The sequence below is a fragment of the Camellia sinensis genome, chromosome 9 (genome assembly GCF_055761805.1).
Source record: "Camellia sinensis isolate YWXY chromosome 9, ASM5576180v1, whole genome shotgun sequence".
Taxonomy (NCBI): Eukaryota; Viridiplantae; Streptophyta; class Magnoliopsida; order Ericales; family Theaceae; genus Camellia; species Camellia sinensis.
The window spans coordinates 42,237,418-42,256,160 of record NC_138969.1 but is presented as its reverse complement, the minus strand read 5'-3'; the positions used below and the strand labels follow the sequence as shown (position 1 = coordinate 42,256,160).

Sequence of the window (18,743 nt, the reverse complement as noted above, 5' to 3'; positions counted from 1 at the left end):
ATTACAAATTGCCCCCTGAGTGTCAAATTTTCATAACAAATTAGGGGAAATTAGGGGAGAATCTGTATGAAAATAAAAACTTCAGGGGGCAATTTGTTATGAAATTATAAATCTCAGGGGACGGGATGCAATTTCTCAAACCTCAGGGGAGAATCTGTATTTTCACTAAACCTCGAAGGGGGTGTTTGTAATTTGCCCTATATATATATAATTCATGTTTCTAGTTGCTCGAGTTGTTTGATATCTTTATCCAAATCCAGCCAAATTTAATTTAGACTTTTGAATTTTTGTACCAAATTTAAAATTGTTTTGTTTAAGTACTAAAAAATTTCAAATTGAACTCAAATTGTTAGAGTTGAATCCGCCTAAATTGTACCCCTGTTAATGACTGACACTAATGAATAAAATTGAGATTTTTATTAATAAATCTCATTTAGAAGTGTTCTAACCCAAGAAGTTCATGAATAAATTTTTTAACTCACTTAATCCCATGTATTTATACTTTTATTCCATAAAATCATTTTTCTTGATTTACACTATTTTCTTAGACTCTTATACTCTTATATTTAATGTTGATATTTAACACTGAGGGAGGAGAGAGAAGGGAAAGGATTAAGACATATGAAATTTTATATATAAATTAAATGACATTGATGTTATTATTTTATATTATTATATAATGTGAATATATTTTAATTGACAACACATTAAAAATAATGTGAACATTCTCTCTTATCTGATGTGAACGTTTACAATACATTTTTAAAAAATTCTCTCTTATCTAATATAGTAATGTGAACGTTCACAACATGTAAACTTTTTAATTTTTAATTGACAACACATTAAAAATAACGTTTATTATATTTTTAATTGATAACACATTCTTATTCACAACATGTAATGATGTGAACGTTCACAACATGTGAACATTTTTTCTCATCTAATGTAGTGATGTGAACGTTCACATTCGTATGTTTTAGTATGAATATTCATATCATGTAATATACAATACAATGATAAAAATTCATTTCAAATTAATGTGAATATAACGATATGAATATTCATTTCAATTATATGATGAGAATATTCGCATCATGTAATTGGCAACACAATAATAAAAATTTATTTTAAATTAATATGAATATAATGACAATCAACATCTTGATGCATGAGAATTACCAAACATAATGATAATCAATATTAAATATCAACATTAATAAGGGACATGAGAGAGTTGCGTTTGGTAGAATTTTGTAAATATAATTTGAGAGTATGAGTTGTATTTTGAGTTTGTGAAGTTTGGAATTATGATTTGAGTGTGAAAAATTTGTTTGGTAAAGAGTTTTGAATTTAGTGGGGAATTGTCGATGTGACATTTGATATTTGATACAAAAATTTACAACTCGTAACCAAACATATAACTCAAAATTATTTTAAAGCATATAAATTTTTTTTAAAAATTCAGAAAATGTTCTTTTTGAATATAAAAAAATTAACATATCAATTGCAAAAAAAAAAAAATCACTATTCCGATCAATCGGTTGGATGATCGGTTTGGCAAAATTTGCATAAAAAAAAAATCCGAAAAGTGCGCCTGTCTCAGAGTTCTCTGCAGAGTTTTGGAAATGTGTTTTCAAAACACGCTCCAAACATCATGCTCCAGTGTAGGTGTAGAATCATATTTTCAAAATACAACCAAACAAAGTCTAAGGGTGTTTTAGTGTTCTTATCTCAAATAGAATAGTAAAAAAAAAATATGAGTTAAATGGAATAAATTTTTTAAAAAGATGACTTATAAAAAAAAGCTCCCAATAAATTTTGCTTTCATTAGTGGTGCTCTAACGAAGGAATATATGACAATACCTTGCTCTATTACATGGGTTGACAGGGCTGAAACAAAAATCTAGCGCAAGCCGAGTTTTTTTTTTGTATTTTTTTTTTCAGGCCGAAACTTTCCCCAACAAACTTGGTAGGTGTTTTGAAAATCACCTGATAAGTCTTTATAAAAAAGTTAAATATTCTATCTAATTTTGTATAATTTTTTGGTAAAAAAATTTAAAAAAAAATAACTAAAACAACTCGACGATGGGCAAGTCGCCATGTGAGCTTAGCTTGTAAGTTTAATTTTTTTTTACTTACCCAAAAAAAGGGATTTTTTTTTTTCATTTCCATAATAAGGATATTTGGAAAAAAGGTTGAGCTAAAATAACTCAAAAAATAGATTTAATAGCTAATAAAATAAAGTGTCACATCTACTCCATAATCATTTTATAATGTCATATCTATTCTATAATTATTTCATTTTTTCTTACAACTATCAAATCAATTATAAAAAGCCAACAAACTTTCAAAACACAACTATTTTAAAATAGTTAAAAAAATCAAATAGTCAACTTTTCAAATAAGGTCAATATATGACGGGTCTGTCACATGTCAATTGGCTGGACTTACTTGTGACCCAATGCAATCTGGACGGGCCGAACTTTAAATCATAGGCTCAACCCAACCTCATTTAGGCCTGTCTGGTCCTTCAAAAATTATGAAATCGGGTCAGGTAGGCCCAAACATCCAGACCAAATTGTTCAGTCAAGAGAGAGAATGGTCTACGGTAATTCTATTTGCACTCAAATAATAAGTCAATTTATCTAAAATTTTGAAATTTTAGTTACTATTATACCACAAATGTAAATTTAATAAGAATAATACACATTAAACTCTAAAATATTAAATATTTTCTTCCTTAAATTTCGATTTTTTTTTTTTATTTTCTTTATCATTCCAAAATTTCAATTCACCCACCAAAACTTATCATTATTTCTTATTGTATTGTTACTTATAAATAGAAAAAGAAAAAGAAAAGGTTTAAACAAAATCAAACAATAAATGATAATCACCTTTTCATAATATATCATAATCACTTATAAGTATTTTTTCTTTTGGTGTTTGTGTTTCGAAATCTTTTAATTACGCATAGGGTAATTTGAAGATCTTGTTTAATTGATTTTTAATTACGCATCGGGTAATTTGAAGATCTTGCTTAATTGATTGAAAATTGAAACTTGATAAACAACCAACATGATTTTCATTCCGAATCTGTGTAGTTTGATTTGGGACTTGTAAACACATATACACATACTAGTGGGTGGCACACACACGATGTGTGTGCAATTTAAATAAGTAGGAATAAAAAAAAATAATAATGAAATTAATATTATAATGTGTACTTAACTTAAATGGTATGAGTCCTTGTACTTAAATCCATGATCATGGGTTCAAGCCTTACCCATCTCTTTGTTTAACTTTTTTTTAAAAAATAAAAATACTGCCACATGGCATGAGGAATAAAAATACTGCCACATGGCATGAGGAAAGTAAAGATTCAGGACACCATAAAAGGTGTTCACTTTATAATAGTATAGATAGATAGATATTTCGTTTGAGATGTGTGTTGCCTTTTTAATTTTTTGGTTAAGTCTAGGGCTAAAATGTTTAGTTTGGGTTGATTTTTTTGACTTTGTGAGAGAAAAAATAAAATTATTATAAGCTGAATGTGACATTTAGCCATTGAATTTTTGGTCAATTTTATTTTTTTGTAACTATTTTAACCTAGTAGCCCCAAAAATTAACATACCAAATGAGAGCATGATAACCACCGGAGGTGGTAGCCTAATGGTGAAGGCATCTCTTTCCATAGGTGGGACTTAGGTTCGATTTTTGAGAGAGACGAATTACACTGCTTTGCAGCTAGCTCTTTTTAGAGACCTCATCTGTACTCCCCTCGAAACCTAAAGCAGCTCTTTTCGGAGACCTCGCCTGTACTTCCCTCTAAACCTAAGCCTAGCCTGCACTCCATTCAAAACCTAAGTTCGTCTGTGGTGTGTGGTTAAGTTTTATTGGTGTCTCGATCAGTAGTGAGTTTCTTTTTTGAGTTGGGTTAAATTAGGCCGACAATCAACTCTCCGAATGTGGGTCTAGGAATACAGTGACGACACTTCGTAACATTTTTTTTTATTATAGTTAAAAAAAAAAAAAAAAAACAAACAAACAAAACAAAACGAGGGCATAATATATCTATCTGATTACATACGCTACTCATACACATATTCGTCCATTGGTTATTAGAACAAAATGAGGATTGAGTTGAAGACGTGGGTCTCTCACATGTTGGGATACTCTAAATCTATAATTGTTTTGAGTTGAAGATTGTTCGATTTGATTTTTATCCTAAAGGTGAATTAGGACAAATTATAATCATAAATAATTTAAATGAGAATATTAAAATAAAATTAAGCATACTAAGTTTTCCTTTGAGAAGTTGTTTAGTTTTTTAATTTTTTGATTATTTTAACTTGGGGTTAAAAAGTTTGGTTTAAGAAGGGTTTTTGACTTTTTTTGATTTGTTGTGAGAAAAAAAATATGATTATAAATCCTGATTTTGGGAAAGATTTTTGACTTTTTTGATTTTTTTATGAAAAAAAAATATAATGATTATAGGTTGAATTTGATGTTTTATCTTATTAAGATAAATTTTTTTTTAAACTTTTTTATGAAAAAAATAATGTAATAATTATAAATTAGATGTAATATTTTAAGTTAAAAAGTCTATTTTATTTTATTTTTGACTAAATAATTTTTAAATGCAATTAGAATCTCATGATCTACCGATTTCAGATCACATCGTCGACACATAACAAGCACATATGTGATGTAAAACCTTGATTTGCTTTTGACTTGGGCGATTTCGCTTCGTCGCACGCATTTTGCTTCTTCTTCAAGAAAATGGAGCCTCCTATGAACCTGTCAAACAACAACCATTCAATTCGTCCCCTTTCTTTATTATTATTATTATTATTATTATTATTATTATTATTATGTAGTCTTTTTATAATGGTATTTGTTAGTTCATTCAAACCAAAGGTCGAACACTTGGTTTGCTGTACAATTTCAAGAAATCAATCACACAAATACAAAAAAACCCAATACATCAAAAAAAGAGTAAAATGGTTCTTCCTCTATTAAAGCTCGGCACTCTTGCTTTGAAGACTCTCAGCAAACCCATTGCCGCTCGCCTCAAGAAAGAGGCTGGCTTGCACCCCAAGTTCCGCCAATCCATCATCAACATGGCCCAAGTACTCTCTCTCTCTCTCTCTTGATTGATTGAGTTGTTTTTTTACTAGTGATTTATCCAAGTAGTAATTGTTATTGTTTGATGTTGTGTAGATTTCTGAAAATGTTCTCTATTTGGATAGAGAAAATGAAATCTTGAAAAGGATCTTATTGAGAAATATGAATGTGGTGTGTTTTGATAGAGAGATAAAGAAGTGAATTTTCAATCATGACGTGCTCGGCAGTCCGTTGATTTGATGATTTTTATTGTGATTTAGTAGAATAGAATTTGAAGGTAGAATATGTTGGAATTTAGAACCTGTGAATGAAGAATGTATTGTTGTTTGCAAAGGAATTTAAATTTAGGCTAATACTGAAATGACTATTTTTAATGTCGCAAACATTAGCTTGCCCTAGAAGTTGGAATTACTAACTAAGAAGCATAAACACTTCTATCACTTCTATGGAGGAGACTATTGTGTCAGACACCAGTGTTACACCAAATACTCTGCGGACATTCCCAAAAGCTTGTCTGCCACTTTTTTAATGTGTCTTAATTCAAAATTCCATTTCATAATATCGGACATTTCGCAAACACTTCAGCAACACTTCTTGAACCTTCCCGAAGATGACCCTATGTGATGAATCTCTTTATAGTAACAATGTCATGTATTCGTCAGAATGCAACTTGTTCACTCTAAATATGTTCAATTTTATATCCTTTTGAACATAAAAAGATTGCATATGAGGTTTGGGGTGGGGGAGTGAGAAGAATTGTACTTTCAATTTTTTTGGGGTTATTCCAGATAATTTAGTTTCTTATACAACAAAGGCCACTACCCTTCTAGGAATCATCTAGTTGCATCACTGCTAGTGGGTTTAACAGTCTGTTTGATTGGATGGAAAAGGAAGGGGGGGGGGGGGGGGGGGGCTGTGTTGGTTGATGAACATTCTTTGTTTGGTTGGAAGGAAGAGTGAAGGGACAGGATAGGAGGGAGTGGCTATCTTCATGAGGCCACCTTTTCCCTTCCACTCAATATGGGTAGAAGAGGCAAAGGAAAGGGCTTCCTCTGTTTTCAAAAAAAACATGAAGTTAAAAATTGACACCCCAAATGTTTGTCAAAGTTTATAAATGGAGGTTGTACTTGTGAAACAACATCAAACTCATTTTCCTCCTCCTTTTCCTTTCCCTCCAATCAAGGAGGAAATTTGTAATGTTAATGATCCACTTCCCTTCCCTCCTCCCTTTCCCTCCTCTACCAAATACGGCATAAAGGATATTTCCCTTAGAGTCTTGCTACATGTTTGATTGGGGTTTGGGGAGGGGGATTGGATTAGTAATATGTGCGCCCCACTTAAAGATGTTTGTTTGCGACAAAATGGCATTACATGGACTCGGGTACGGGTGTCGGGTGCGGGTATGTATCTAGAGGTCAGACTCATCAAATCATAAATTTAAGGATACGCGGACTCGGCAAAAAAATGTCATATTTTTATATTTTTAATCTAATATGTGAGATAAAATGGTATTATATTTAACTTATAGTGTCAAAATGACATTTATAGCAATTATATAACAATATATACATATAATAATAGTGTTATATACAATTATATATGAAGTATCCATTGAAAAGTATCCGACACATATCCCATACCCTTGTCCGAGTGTCGGGTGTCCGACACGGGTATTTGATTTAATTTGAAGAGTCCATGTAACATAGATGGGGGGTTGGGATTGCTAATCCAATCTCATGAATTGGTGGTTAAAAGGACAATTTTCCCCCCACTTTACTAAACCAACAAAGTTACCTTGCATGTGATAAGGGCTTTTATGTAATTTTCTAGATTTAACCCCAACTAACTAATACCATCAACCATGCTATTGCACTAGCAAACGCACTTTATCTTACATTTCCAACCTAATATCACTGTGCTATTAATCCCATCATTCAATCTTACCGTACTCATAATTCCACCTAACCTAATCCGCCAAACAAACATGTCCAGGAGTTGGGTAGGAGCCTAACCTATGGATATACCTGCTAGTTTCCATACTTTGTTTTTTGGCCCTTGACTTGAGAGTTACTGGCCCTTGTCATGCAATAGAGACTATGAGTCATAATGCAACTCATAAATGTTGGATTTGGTAATTTTTATTTAAATATTAAAATGTACACTACATGAAAAATTGTTTTCTTTTTAAACAAGGAGTGACCCCACTCTAAGGAGCACCGATACAGATATAGGAAAAGAAATGTCAGCAAAATGTCCTAATAGCTATTTCAGAACTCTCTATTCATAAGCAAATTGAAAGTTTTGGGTTTTAGAATTTATGAAATTAAAATGTCTAAAGGAGGAAGGGTTACAAGTTTTAAATCCACATTTTTTTTATAATTTTTTTTTCATTGCATCCCAGTTTATTTTGCATTGTGTTTCATAATAGACATTTGTCTCCCAAGTGTTCAAATCATGTTAAGTCCTATAAAACTAAAAAAAGAAAAATAATAGCATATAAATGGACTTGTATCCGACACATATTGGCAAGTGTCCAATGAGTGTCATGTCTAGCAAGTGTTCAATGGATTATAAATATCATATTACTTAAGCAATCCCAATCAAGCAGCCATGATTAATGTCCAATCACCATTATAAATAGAAATGAGAGGGATTCATGAGGATCAATTGTGAGGGGCAATTGATGATGAATTTTTACTTTCAAATGCTATATATATAAAAACCACTACATTTAAACAAATATGCATGTCCCCAACGTGTCCCTGAAGTGTCCCCCAGCAAAAAATGAAAATAAAATTAAAGGGACATACCATTTGGCATGTCCCCGTGTTCCTGTCGTGTTCCTAACATGTCCTCAACAAAAAAAATAATAAAATTAAAGGGATACGCCATTTGGTGTGTTCCGTACGTGTCTCCAGCGTGTCCCCATGTCCGACATTGCTATAGCACCTATTTTAAAGTGTCCGTGCTTCATAGAGGATAGTGGATTGATTTTTCGTATGAGGTCAAGAAAGACATAACAGTTTTTCACAAAATCCGGTGTTCACTCACTTCCTAAATTTCCATTTTCTTTTTCCTCTAATTGTTCCTGCAATCATGCTATACGTAAATGCTGGTTGTAATCATTTAGTTTTTTAGTTTATGTCATTGTTCTTAGATGTGAATACCGTATCACGTATAATTTTTAGCCTAGTCTCTGGCTTATTTGATAATTTAGTTTGTTTCTGAATGTGTACCTAAATAATCTAAGAACTCATTTATTCTTGCAATGGGTATTCAATCCAGGCAAACCATCGGTTCACAACAACAATTCAAAGAAGCATCTATGGTCATGCAACTAATGTTGAGATCCGCCCCCTAAATGAGAAGAATGCTGTTCAATCTGCAGTGGACCTTCTTGGGGAAGTCTTCGTCTTTTCGGTAATCTTTATTCACAATTTGCATCCTTTTTCCTTTTTTAGATGTTTGAATAATTACCAAACCTTCTTAAGTCATTACAAATAATATTATCAAGAAGAAAAAGATAACTAATAGAGGAAAATTATGCATGTGCAAACATATTCTTGTGTGATTTGATAGTCAAAGACCTTGTGCTCTCTATCTGTCATGCTGCGCATGCAGCAGAATGAGATAATTGCTCAGAAACTTTGAAAACTTGGCCACAAAACACCTGATAATTTGCAAATTTGTTGCTCTATTATTTTACTTTATATTTTTGTTTTGGGAATCACGATAAATTCATTGCATATCTGAACATGGATTGGCTTTTCCACTTGCAGTGATTCTTGAATATTTGTCTATTTTTTTATAATTTCTCCCCAATGCATTCTGAATTCTTGACCTGTTGGCCAAATGTTTCCAGATGAATGGACTTGTTAGTTTGCTCCTATGCCTTAGAAGACCAATAATGATTTGTGGGATGTTCTTCCTAAATGTGCAATCTATTGCATTTCCTTTAAGAAACTAGATAATTCACACACACACACACACACACACACAAATATCCCTTACAATGAGGGTTAACTAAAGAGATACCACCTTTTGTACCATGCTATGGTATGCTGTGATTGCTTGCTTCAATTTCACAGTATGCCTAACTGGATGATGATTTTAATTTGTAAGCAATTAATGTCCATCCTGGGTGATGCCTATGTGACTACGAAACCTAGCCGGCTTTTACATGCACTGCATCTGACAAGAGCTGGACAACGTTGTCGTAATCTGATATTAGCATTCTCTTTACAATGACCTGTGGCTTTTTAAACCATGACATTTTTTTTTCACAGTTCAACAGTTAATGCCAATTGTATAATAGATCATCCACCAATACTTAGAGGCCTAAATGTATGTATAGGTTGCAGGAGTTGCCCTTATCTTTGAGGTGCAGAGAAGTTCTAGATCAGAAGCTAAAAAGGAGGAACTGCGTAAGCAGGAACTGCAGGTAATGTCAAAATTATTCTCTTCTTATGTACTATACTCTCGTATTCATTCTCTCTAGGACCACCTCTGTTCATATTCTGGCTATGGATTAATATCTTCTTTTATTATCGTTTTTGTTTTCCTTGCAAGTTGGATGTATTTTCTCCCCAAATATTTTGGTAACTTTTTAGTTTTGTGGGTATCCAATAAGGACTGGTTAATCAACTCATTGAACTTTTTGTGCTGGATTAGATTATTAATGCAAACTCTTTCAACCACAGAAGATGCATTAGATAACACAACTAGATCAGTGAGTTTAAATCTAAACAAGGATTAAAAAAATAAGTAAAAAATTAAAGGGTGTGCTCACATTATATATCACAGGTATGACCTAAGTAACAACTATACAAGAGCTGTTTTTGTGTTGACACTTAATTCATGGACACTTTCCGGACAGTCCTAGACATGTGCCTGACACTTTGTCCTGTGATTTCTTCTCTTTCTCTCAAGGTTGCTCTATTTAAGATGGTACTTCGTGTATTTGTTATTCTATCCTTGGAAGGTAGAGAGGGGCTGTGTAGAGAAAAGCTTAAGTTTGTGATGGATGGACAACAGGTTTCACAATTGGAAAAAAAGAGGTGTTGATCCTCACTTAAACCAAATTCATATCTATATGGCTGATTACTCCCAGCACCGACCTAATTTTTTATTGCATCTCTGTTGTTAATGCCAGGAGCATTAGACTTTTGAAGTAACAAAAAAGTTTGATATTGGAAAAATGTTGGCCATTGGAGTGGGATTTATTGACCTATGGCCAGGTTGAGGGAGATTTATTTTGTTAGGATCCTTGTATAAATAGTTATTGGGATGAATTTTAAACCTCTAATTCATTGATATAAAGGTTTCAAATCTATCCATATATACAAATTGTTGAACTCTAAATCTAAGCTATTTACTTTGTAACTCCAGGCTATGCTCCTTGAATAATTAAGCCCGTATCATTTCAAATCCGTGAATTCAAATGTGACCTAATTGTTTTTCTCAATATCATCCTCTCTCTTTCTATTTTTCCTTCTTTTTATTTTATTTTATTTTGTACATCAGATTACAAATTCGTCTCCCAAAGTGGGTGAAAAGACCCACTATGTGTTGAGTGCAATTCTCAGTCTTTCTGTGTTTATGGGTTTTTAGGGTATAAGGCTAAGAGATGAAGAGCTAGCAAGAGAAGTGGAGCTTCTTAAGCAAAAACTTGAAGAGCTCCAACAACTTGCGAGGGGACGAGGACTCGCTGGTGTTTTCAACTTCAGAAATGCTCATGACGCTGAAGATGGCAAGTCAGTAAAGCCAGCTTGATCTGATTGAAAGTTTTTCAACTGCAAGTAATGCATTAATGTTGTAATCAAATAGTTAACTATTCATTGCTATTGATTTTGTCAAGCTCTCAACAAGGAAAGCTTTCTTTTTTTTATTTCTTTTGACCCTTTGTTATTCTTTGCTGATTTGGCTTTACTTGTTCCATTTGTAAATGAAAATAACAATTGAGGTCCTGTTTCTGTTATTAATGGCAAATAAAATAAAATGAAGAAGATCTTGATGCTGTTTATTTATTTATTTTTTCAGTGCACTCGTATTTTTATTTTTTGGGTATCAATGTTGTTGAGTAAGGTTAATATTGGCCCCACTTGGCAGCCAACTTTTTTTTGCTAAGAAAGTCAAATTTAGGTTAATTATCAAGCCTATTTGAGTCAAAGTTAGGTCTACTTGATCTCAGCTCGATTACTAAACATGCTTACAAATTTAACTTGAAGTTATTCATTTAGCAAATGAGCCGAGTTGGTTTAATACAATCTCAGCCTAAATATGGAAAACATGCGTGAAGTGGGTAAAAATTAATTCTTGATGCTCGGCCCAATGCTAGGCTTACTCCGAGGTTGAGCTAGGTTGGAGCTCTGCCCAGGCCAACACCTGCTCCGAAGCAAGACAATCATGGGAGTTCGGTCCAATGTACGAGCGTCACTCCAAAGTGAACACTAGAAAGCTCAGCCTAACGTGCAAAGCTCGCTCCGAAGCTAATCGAGCAACAAGTTGTACTTCTAGGATGGACAACCATTTCGAAGTGGACCAACTTGGAGAAGGTCAACACACTGAAGGCATTTCTTGGGCTCACAAGAGACAAACAACTCAGCTCCTCTTCTCTGTCTAAATAGAACGTGGAGACATGGAGGTGCAGAGGGACAAGGCGCACACATGATAGACCTGCACTTGAGTGTTAGGCGGAGTGGTCGTCCTCTTCCAATGAGAGACGTTCACTAATGAGACAAACAAGATAGGCCTGCGCCCGAGTGTCAGGCGGAGTGGCCATCCTCCTCCAATGGGAGATGACCACGAACAAGACAAATAGGACAAATGGCGGAGAGAGAAGGTCTTGGATGACAAGCAACCTTCTCCTATAAAAGGTGAACACTATTCACCCTCAAAGGATTCGAAATCCACACACTCAACACATACACACTCTTTGTATTCTCTTTTCTTCCTCTCCCTTAGTCCCTGACTTTGCCATCGGAGGGGTTTCCGGCCAAATTCCGGTCGGGCAGTCTCACCTTTTGTTACTTTGTGCAGATCTTCAATCCCCGGAGCACGCTGTTCTTTCACGAAATTCAACCCTTCTTCATAGTGCAGAAATCACCCCCGCACAATGTGGATTTGAATAAAAGTTTTGGTCCGAACGTGGATCCCCATATATGAACTAACCATAGTTCACATTGTTCCTGGAATATATGCTAAACTTTGAGTCCTCTGCCTCATTTCATTCCTTGTACAACCTTGTCTCTCAAGAATAATGTATTCAAAGGGTTGGTAATTATTATTAGTCTTAAAACACTACATGACATTGTTTATGTTAGGGGTGCAACTCGGGCGGATTCGGTCGGGTTGGGGGTCTGTCCAAGCCCGACCCGAATTGTATTTGGCAGTGCTCAAGTCCGCCCAAGCCCGACCATGAACCCGAGCATTGCTGTCCAAGCCCGGCCCAAGCTTTGTATTTTGAACTCGGGTTAGCCCGAATTGCCCGAGTCCAGAAACCTGTAGGTAGATCTAAGGGTAGACATAAAAGATGCTAATCTAATGGTAGAAGACTAACCAAAAAAAAATAAAAAATAAAAATTAAGACTAACTCTTTTACTTAATAGAAGACTAACCAAAAAAAAAAATAAAAATTAAAAATTAAGACTAACTCTTTTACTTAATTTATATATATTATATAATTTATTAAATTATATATATATTATATATTATATAATTTATATAATATATTAAATTCAATTCGAGTTCGGGTTGCTCGGGTTGGCCATTGGTTCTGCCCAAGCCCGGCCCGAATTGCAATTCGGGCATCAAACATCTGCCCAAGCCCGTCCAGATTACAAGATATAGTTGTCCAAGCCCTAAAAAAACTCGGGCTGGGCTCGGGTTGCTCGGGTTGAGCCCGCCCGAGTTGCACCCCTAGTTTATGTGATGCTCCAAATCAATTACATAATAATTTTTCTTACAAGTATAAAATATTAACTCACTTTTATTATATAATTAGAAGACATCACTTAGTATATGTTATTATTTTTTATTGGGCAAGATAGGGGTGTGCGCGGTGCGGGTCGGTGCGGTTTGAGAGAAAAATAGAAACCGTATGGCGAGTGGCGGATTGATAAAAGTGTCACTAGAATTTGCCATTTTTCTTATCAAAAACCGGCGGTTCGGTTGGCAAATAATGGCGGATTTGCCTTGGCGGTTCGGGCGGATTGGCGGTTTATAAAAAATATAATTCAAATTATAAAACTTAAATCAAAGAGTAAAAAAAAGACGAGAGATACCGTGATGTTATGCATCTTGAAAAGCGAATTGGAATCTAACTTTATTTTGGATTCTTGACATCTTGAATTCCCTTCGAGCAGTACTGTAACACTATATTCTACGGTATAGAACAATAAGCGCACTTAAGTAAAAAAGAATTTTTAGAATCTTATAAAACATGATTTAATAGCGGTGCGGGTCGGTGCGGTTTGGAAGAAAAATAGAAACCGGCGGATTGATAAAAGTGTCACTAGAATTTGCCATTTTTTTTACCAAAAACCAGCGGTTCGATTGGCAAATAATAACGAATTTACCTTGGCGATGTGGTTCGGTACGGTTTTAGTGGTTTCGACGATTTCGACAGTATTATGCACACCCCTAGACAAGAGTACCGTATAGACAAATCATATGATACTCTAATAATTTTTTAAGAGGACAATTAAATTTCTGGTGACTCAAATTTCAAATAACAGATCATAGAATAGAATAGTCGCAAGATAGTACAAATCTGTTGACTAAAAAAGTGTGGACATTAATTTCTCTCATTGGCTGCTCAAATAAAACAGGTCATGGTTAATTTGAAAAAAAATGAAGGCTAATAAATATATATATAAAAGCTAAATATGATGTTAGGCAAGCCACCTCAGTAACTTATGCAACTTTAACCACGTAGTTTTATTACAGGATTATCCCTTGCGAGTATTCTATGACTTATTTTATTTTGAAAAATTATAAGTAATAATATTGTCTACTTAATGTTTCCATAAATGAAAAACTATAAAACATTTTAAATAGATCATCTTAAATTCTTCACTACTTAATAAAAGTAAAATATATATATATATATATATACTAATTAATTTTACTCGTAAATTCTTTTACTAGTTTACTGATTGAGAGCAACACAAGATGCTGATTATCTTCAAATGTTGTACAAACACTCTTCTTTAAGACTCTTTTTATCTCAAGGGGGGCATCAAAGATTGTATGGGAATCTCATAGAGAGGGTAGTGGAAGTGCCCTTTATGCCTTTCTTCGTCTACTCATTTTTCACTTTTCTCACGGGCTTCTCATTGATGAATTTGGCTCTCTTTGGCAACCTTGTGGTTTGGTTCAATGATCAATCACATCTTGCCTTGTCAACAATTTTTTTTATTTTTTTTAGAAAGCTTACCTTGTTAACATCGATGGCAACATATCGGAAGTGATTATTTATTTATTTATTTTGAGAAATTACATAATCACTAAAAAAACCCCAAGATATCCCTTTAGCCAACTTGTAAATCTAGCCTTTTGTTCTGTGATTAAATTAATTTAGTAATGCAATCTTAATATCCCATTGAATGGTTGGTTCAATGGTAAGATTTTCTCACTCATAACTTTTAGATTTAAGTTTCCATAACTGCTTGACGGGGATAGCTTATATGCATATTCATTTTAATTATCAAAAATGAAAATTCAATCTTGCTCAAATTAGGAGATTATATAGGTTTTACCAACGAAATAAATGTATAAATATTTGATGGATCTACTAACAAATCATGCAAAACCATATTGCTCAAATTACCTCTTTTTTCCTTCTTTTTTTTTTTTTAGTGCTACTATTAGCACCCCATCAATTAGTTTGGACCCTCTAATTTTAATCTTTTTTTATTACAATAATAACCACAAGTGAAATTATTAAAAAAAATATCAGTAATTTTGAGACACCCAATCTCACAATTAAACCCACATACCACCACATTGGTGGTGTTTGGTGTAGCTGTTAAAACAGATTATAGATTATAGCTTAACAGATTATAGATTATGACTTTAATCAGAAGCGGTTAATCTGTTTGGTATAGCTGTTGGATTATAGATTTAAGTTGCTGAGTAGTGTTTGTTAAATAAGCTGTGAAGTAGCTTTTTCAATTAATTTTTATTTTTTATTATTCACTATTTGTCTACATTTTTCATAAAAAATAATAATAATATTTAATAGTCCATTTGAGTCTTTTTCTATTTTTAAAAAAATAAAAAATAAAAAAATCTAAGAGTATAACCGTGAATTAACATGTCCACAGCAGAAGCTGATAATCAGAAGCAAGGGGTGAGCAGCTTCTCAGAATCAGCTTTTTTGACTTAAAATAAGTTGTTAGAATCAGAAGCTGTTTGAAATAAGTTTAACCAAACAGTCCAAAATAACTTTTTAAAAGCCAGAAGCCATAAGTTGGCTTAAAAAAGCTGCACCAAACACCCCCATTATGAATCAAGGTTTATGAGAACACGCATCTCCATTACCACCTATCCATCTTTCCCAAATCCCACATTCAAAACCTATCCATCCTCAAAATCATGAAAACACTTTGGCGGCAATATTTTGACAACAATGGTGGAAACATTTGGTTACATACACTTCTTCGGCAATAACAATGAGTGAAAATTTTCCGGTAACCACAACTCCATAAGACGAGAGGAGTGCAACAATAACAGCTTGGAAGAGATTCATAGTTTTGATGGTATTCTTAGCTCAGAAGAGATTAGCCTTGTAAGAGTAATTTTTTTGAAAAAAATAACAAAAATAATAAAAATTATTTGTCATTTTTTTGAGACTGAACTCTCAAACATATGATCGAAATTTGAGAACACAAGTCCGAACATTGTTTATTTGTTCAAAAACAGGTAACTGAACATTTCTTATTTGTTCGGAAATAAATAATCGAAGCAGCAACAAAAGCAAGTAAACAAAGGAGGTCGGACCACTCTTGTGTGGTCAATCGGCCGGTTGACTAGGGGGTGAAATCCTACCCAGTTTTGCTCACACAAAGAGCATACAAGTATAATGAGACCATGAATGAATATTAGAAAATTAACCAGAGAAGTATGAAAGTGAATTGTGTTGTGTATGTGAAAAGATGTAATAGAAGAAAAAAAAATCCAAACAGATTGACAAACTTTGTAATGAAGTAGAGAAAAAACTTCTTAATTACACAAATTTTTTTCACTTGTTTTGGGATATTCCATCGTCGTGAGTTTTGGGATAGAGGCTTTTTCGGGTGTGGGAGTATACATTTGAACGGGTGAAATATTTTTATAAGGATAATTTTGGTATTATTTAGGGGAGATAAATTTTTTTAAAGGTTTTAAAATTTATAAGTAATGGTCCAAAGAAATGAGGTATCCAAAATAATTTATGAAGTGCTAATAGTAGTACTCATTTTTTTTTTTGAGAGTATAATCATAATGCACCTAAATATATAATTTATTTACAAATAGGGACTATTTTTTGGACATGTCTCTACGTTTTATTTATTTTTATTAATGTTGTTCAATTATTTTAAAGAAATTTGATAAGTCGCCACCATTGTTTGAATAAATACCCACAACAAAATAATATGTATAAGTAATTTTAATTTTTTAATCGTTTTATTTTCCCTAACTTAAGCACATTGATTGAGTCTCCTTACAACAAGATATAATTAGAAAGATGCTACAGCATGGCAAACATGATTAACCAATAATAGTATTATTATTATTGTTGTCCCCGTCGTAATTGCTATTATTGTTGTCATTCCTTTGATAGGACTTATAAATTAATTTATTTAACATACTTACTTATAAAAAAAAATGACTAATAATGTTGGGTAACAATTTTTAATTATAATTTATTTGACATTTTTAGCTTATTTAACAACAACAAAAAAAACAGGTGAGATTTTCTTAAATCATATTATGTAGTTTTTTTTTATTTAAAAAAACCGTTAAATACATGTGGAATGTTTGTTGTTTTAATTATTACTTTGAGAACATTCATGATATTTACATAATCAAAAAGTTACGGCTCCGTTTGATAAGAGTTTTTTTGATTATTTTAGTCATAAAAAATAAAATAGATTATTTTAATTACAACAAATAAAATATCACATCCAACTCATAATCATTACACTATTCTCTCACAAAAAAGTCAAAAAAGTTAAAAAACTCTTCTCAAACTAAACTTTTTAGCCCAGATTAAAATAGTCAAAAAAATCAAAAAGTCGAAAAGTCAACCCACTTTCCAAACGGAGGCGTAATAGCTTATTGAGCCTCCGTTTGGGAAGTGGATTGGCTTTTTGACTTTTTGACTTTTTCGATTATTTTAGCCTGGGTTAAAAAGTTTGGTTTGGGAAGGACTTTTTGACTTTTTTGGCTTTTTTTGTGAGAGAAGAATGTAATGATTATGGGTTGAATGTGATATTTTATTTTTTGTGGCTAAAATAGCCTATTTTGTCTTTTGTGACTAAAATAGCCAAAAAAATCCCATTTAGCTCTTGCCAAACGGAACATTATGTTCAACTTTTTTACAAATTGTTAAAAGGAAAATATTTGGAACCTCCACAAAGGAGGACCCTCACGACCCCTACTGATGAATTGACTATTGATATGTTTGAAATTTTTTTTCTCTATCTCTGAAAGTAACTTGAATGGTCTAAATCATATTGGGGGTTGTAGGAGTTGTGTTTTGTAGGAGTCTCTATCATTACTGTTGTTAAAAATTGTACCAAGTATATTTATAATTTTTTTAAAGTCTTTTAAATTACTAACTAAAATTTTTATAATTATAAAAACTAATTTATAAGTAATACCAAATGTGCTTATTATATGCTTATTTCTATAAAATAAAATAAAAAATTGCAAAAAGTACAATATCTATTTCTTGCTTTCCAAGTCTTGGCATATGCTATGGCTTGTCAGCCAAATGAATACTTTTCTTGCTTTTCAAGTGTCAGCATATGCTTTATAACTTCTTTTATTAGGAAACAAAAAATTATTAATTAATGTGAATGAGAGAACATTTGCAGTGCCTATTATATTATTTTGTTTCGACCATTGTATTCCTAAATCATCGTTGATTGGTCTATAAAAAATAAATAATTCCAATGTAACTCAAGTTTATATATTGAACCAATTGGACTGACTTAGTTGGGAGCTATTATATCCTTGTTAGGGGCTAAATAAAAAAATTGGTAATTTCTCTTTATTATGGATTATTGTTTGGTTGTTTATTTTTTTTCCCATTATGGAATTCTTGCTTAAGTTGATTGTTGGGCTGGTAGGTTGATAGTTTCTCCCCCAATTATGAGAATTCTTTGTGGGGCTTATATATCTGTTAGACAATCATTATCCGGTTATAACTCTTTGGTAAGCGCTTGAGTGTCCCTTCTTAAGCTCGAACAGTTGGTCTATCGTCTTTTAGAGGTGTGTATTTTGCACTCGAGCGGGCCTCTTCTTGCGCTCAAGTGGAACAAATCTTTGTATCTGACGCTTGAGCGTGAAACTCTCTGCTTGAGCGGACTGCATGTATATCAGATCGCGAAATGCACTTTTTACATCATTTT

The 18,743-nt window shown here is 32.9% G+C and overlaps 1 protein-coding gene across 1 annotated transcript; it reads left to right on the top strand.

The window, feature by feature from the left end:
* The first annotated feature begins 4,624 nt into the window (after nucleotides 1-4,624).
* On the top strand, nucleotides 4,625-11,154 carry LOC114259537 (OPA3-like protein). Its single transcript, XM_028199553.2, has 4 exons — nucleotides 4,625-5,129; nucleotides 8,410-8,544; nucleotides 9,479-9,565; nucleotides 10,735-11,154. The coding sequence occupies exons 1-4, from the start codon at nucleotides 5,001-5,003 to the stop codon at nucleotides 10,894-10,896; spliced, it is 513 nt and encodes a 170-aa protein (XP_028055354.2). The 5' UTR covers nucleotides 4,625-5,000; the 3' UTR covers nucleotides 10,897-11,154.
* The last annotated feature ends 7,589 nt before the right edge of the window (nucleotides 11,155-18,743 follow it).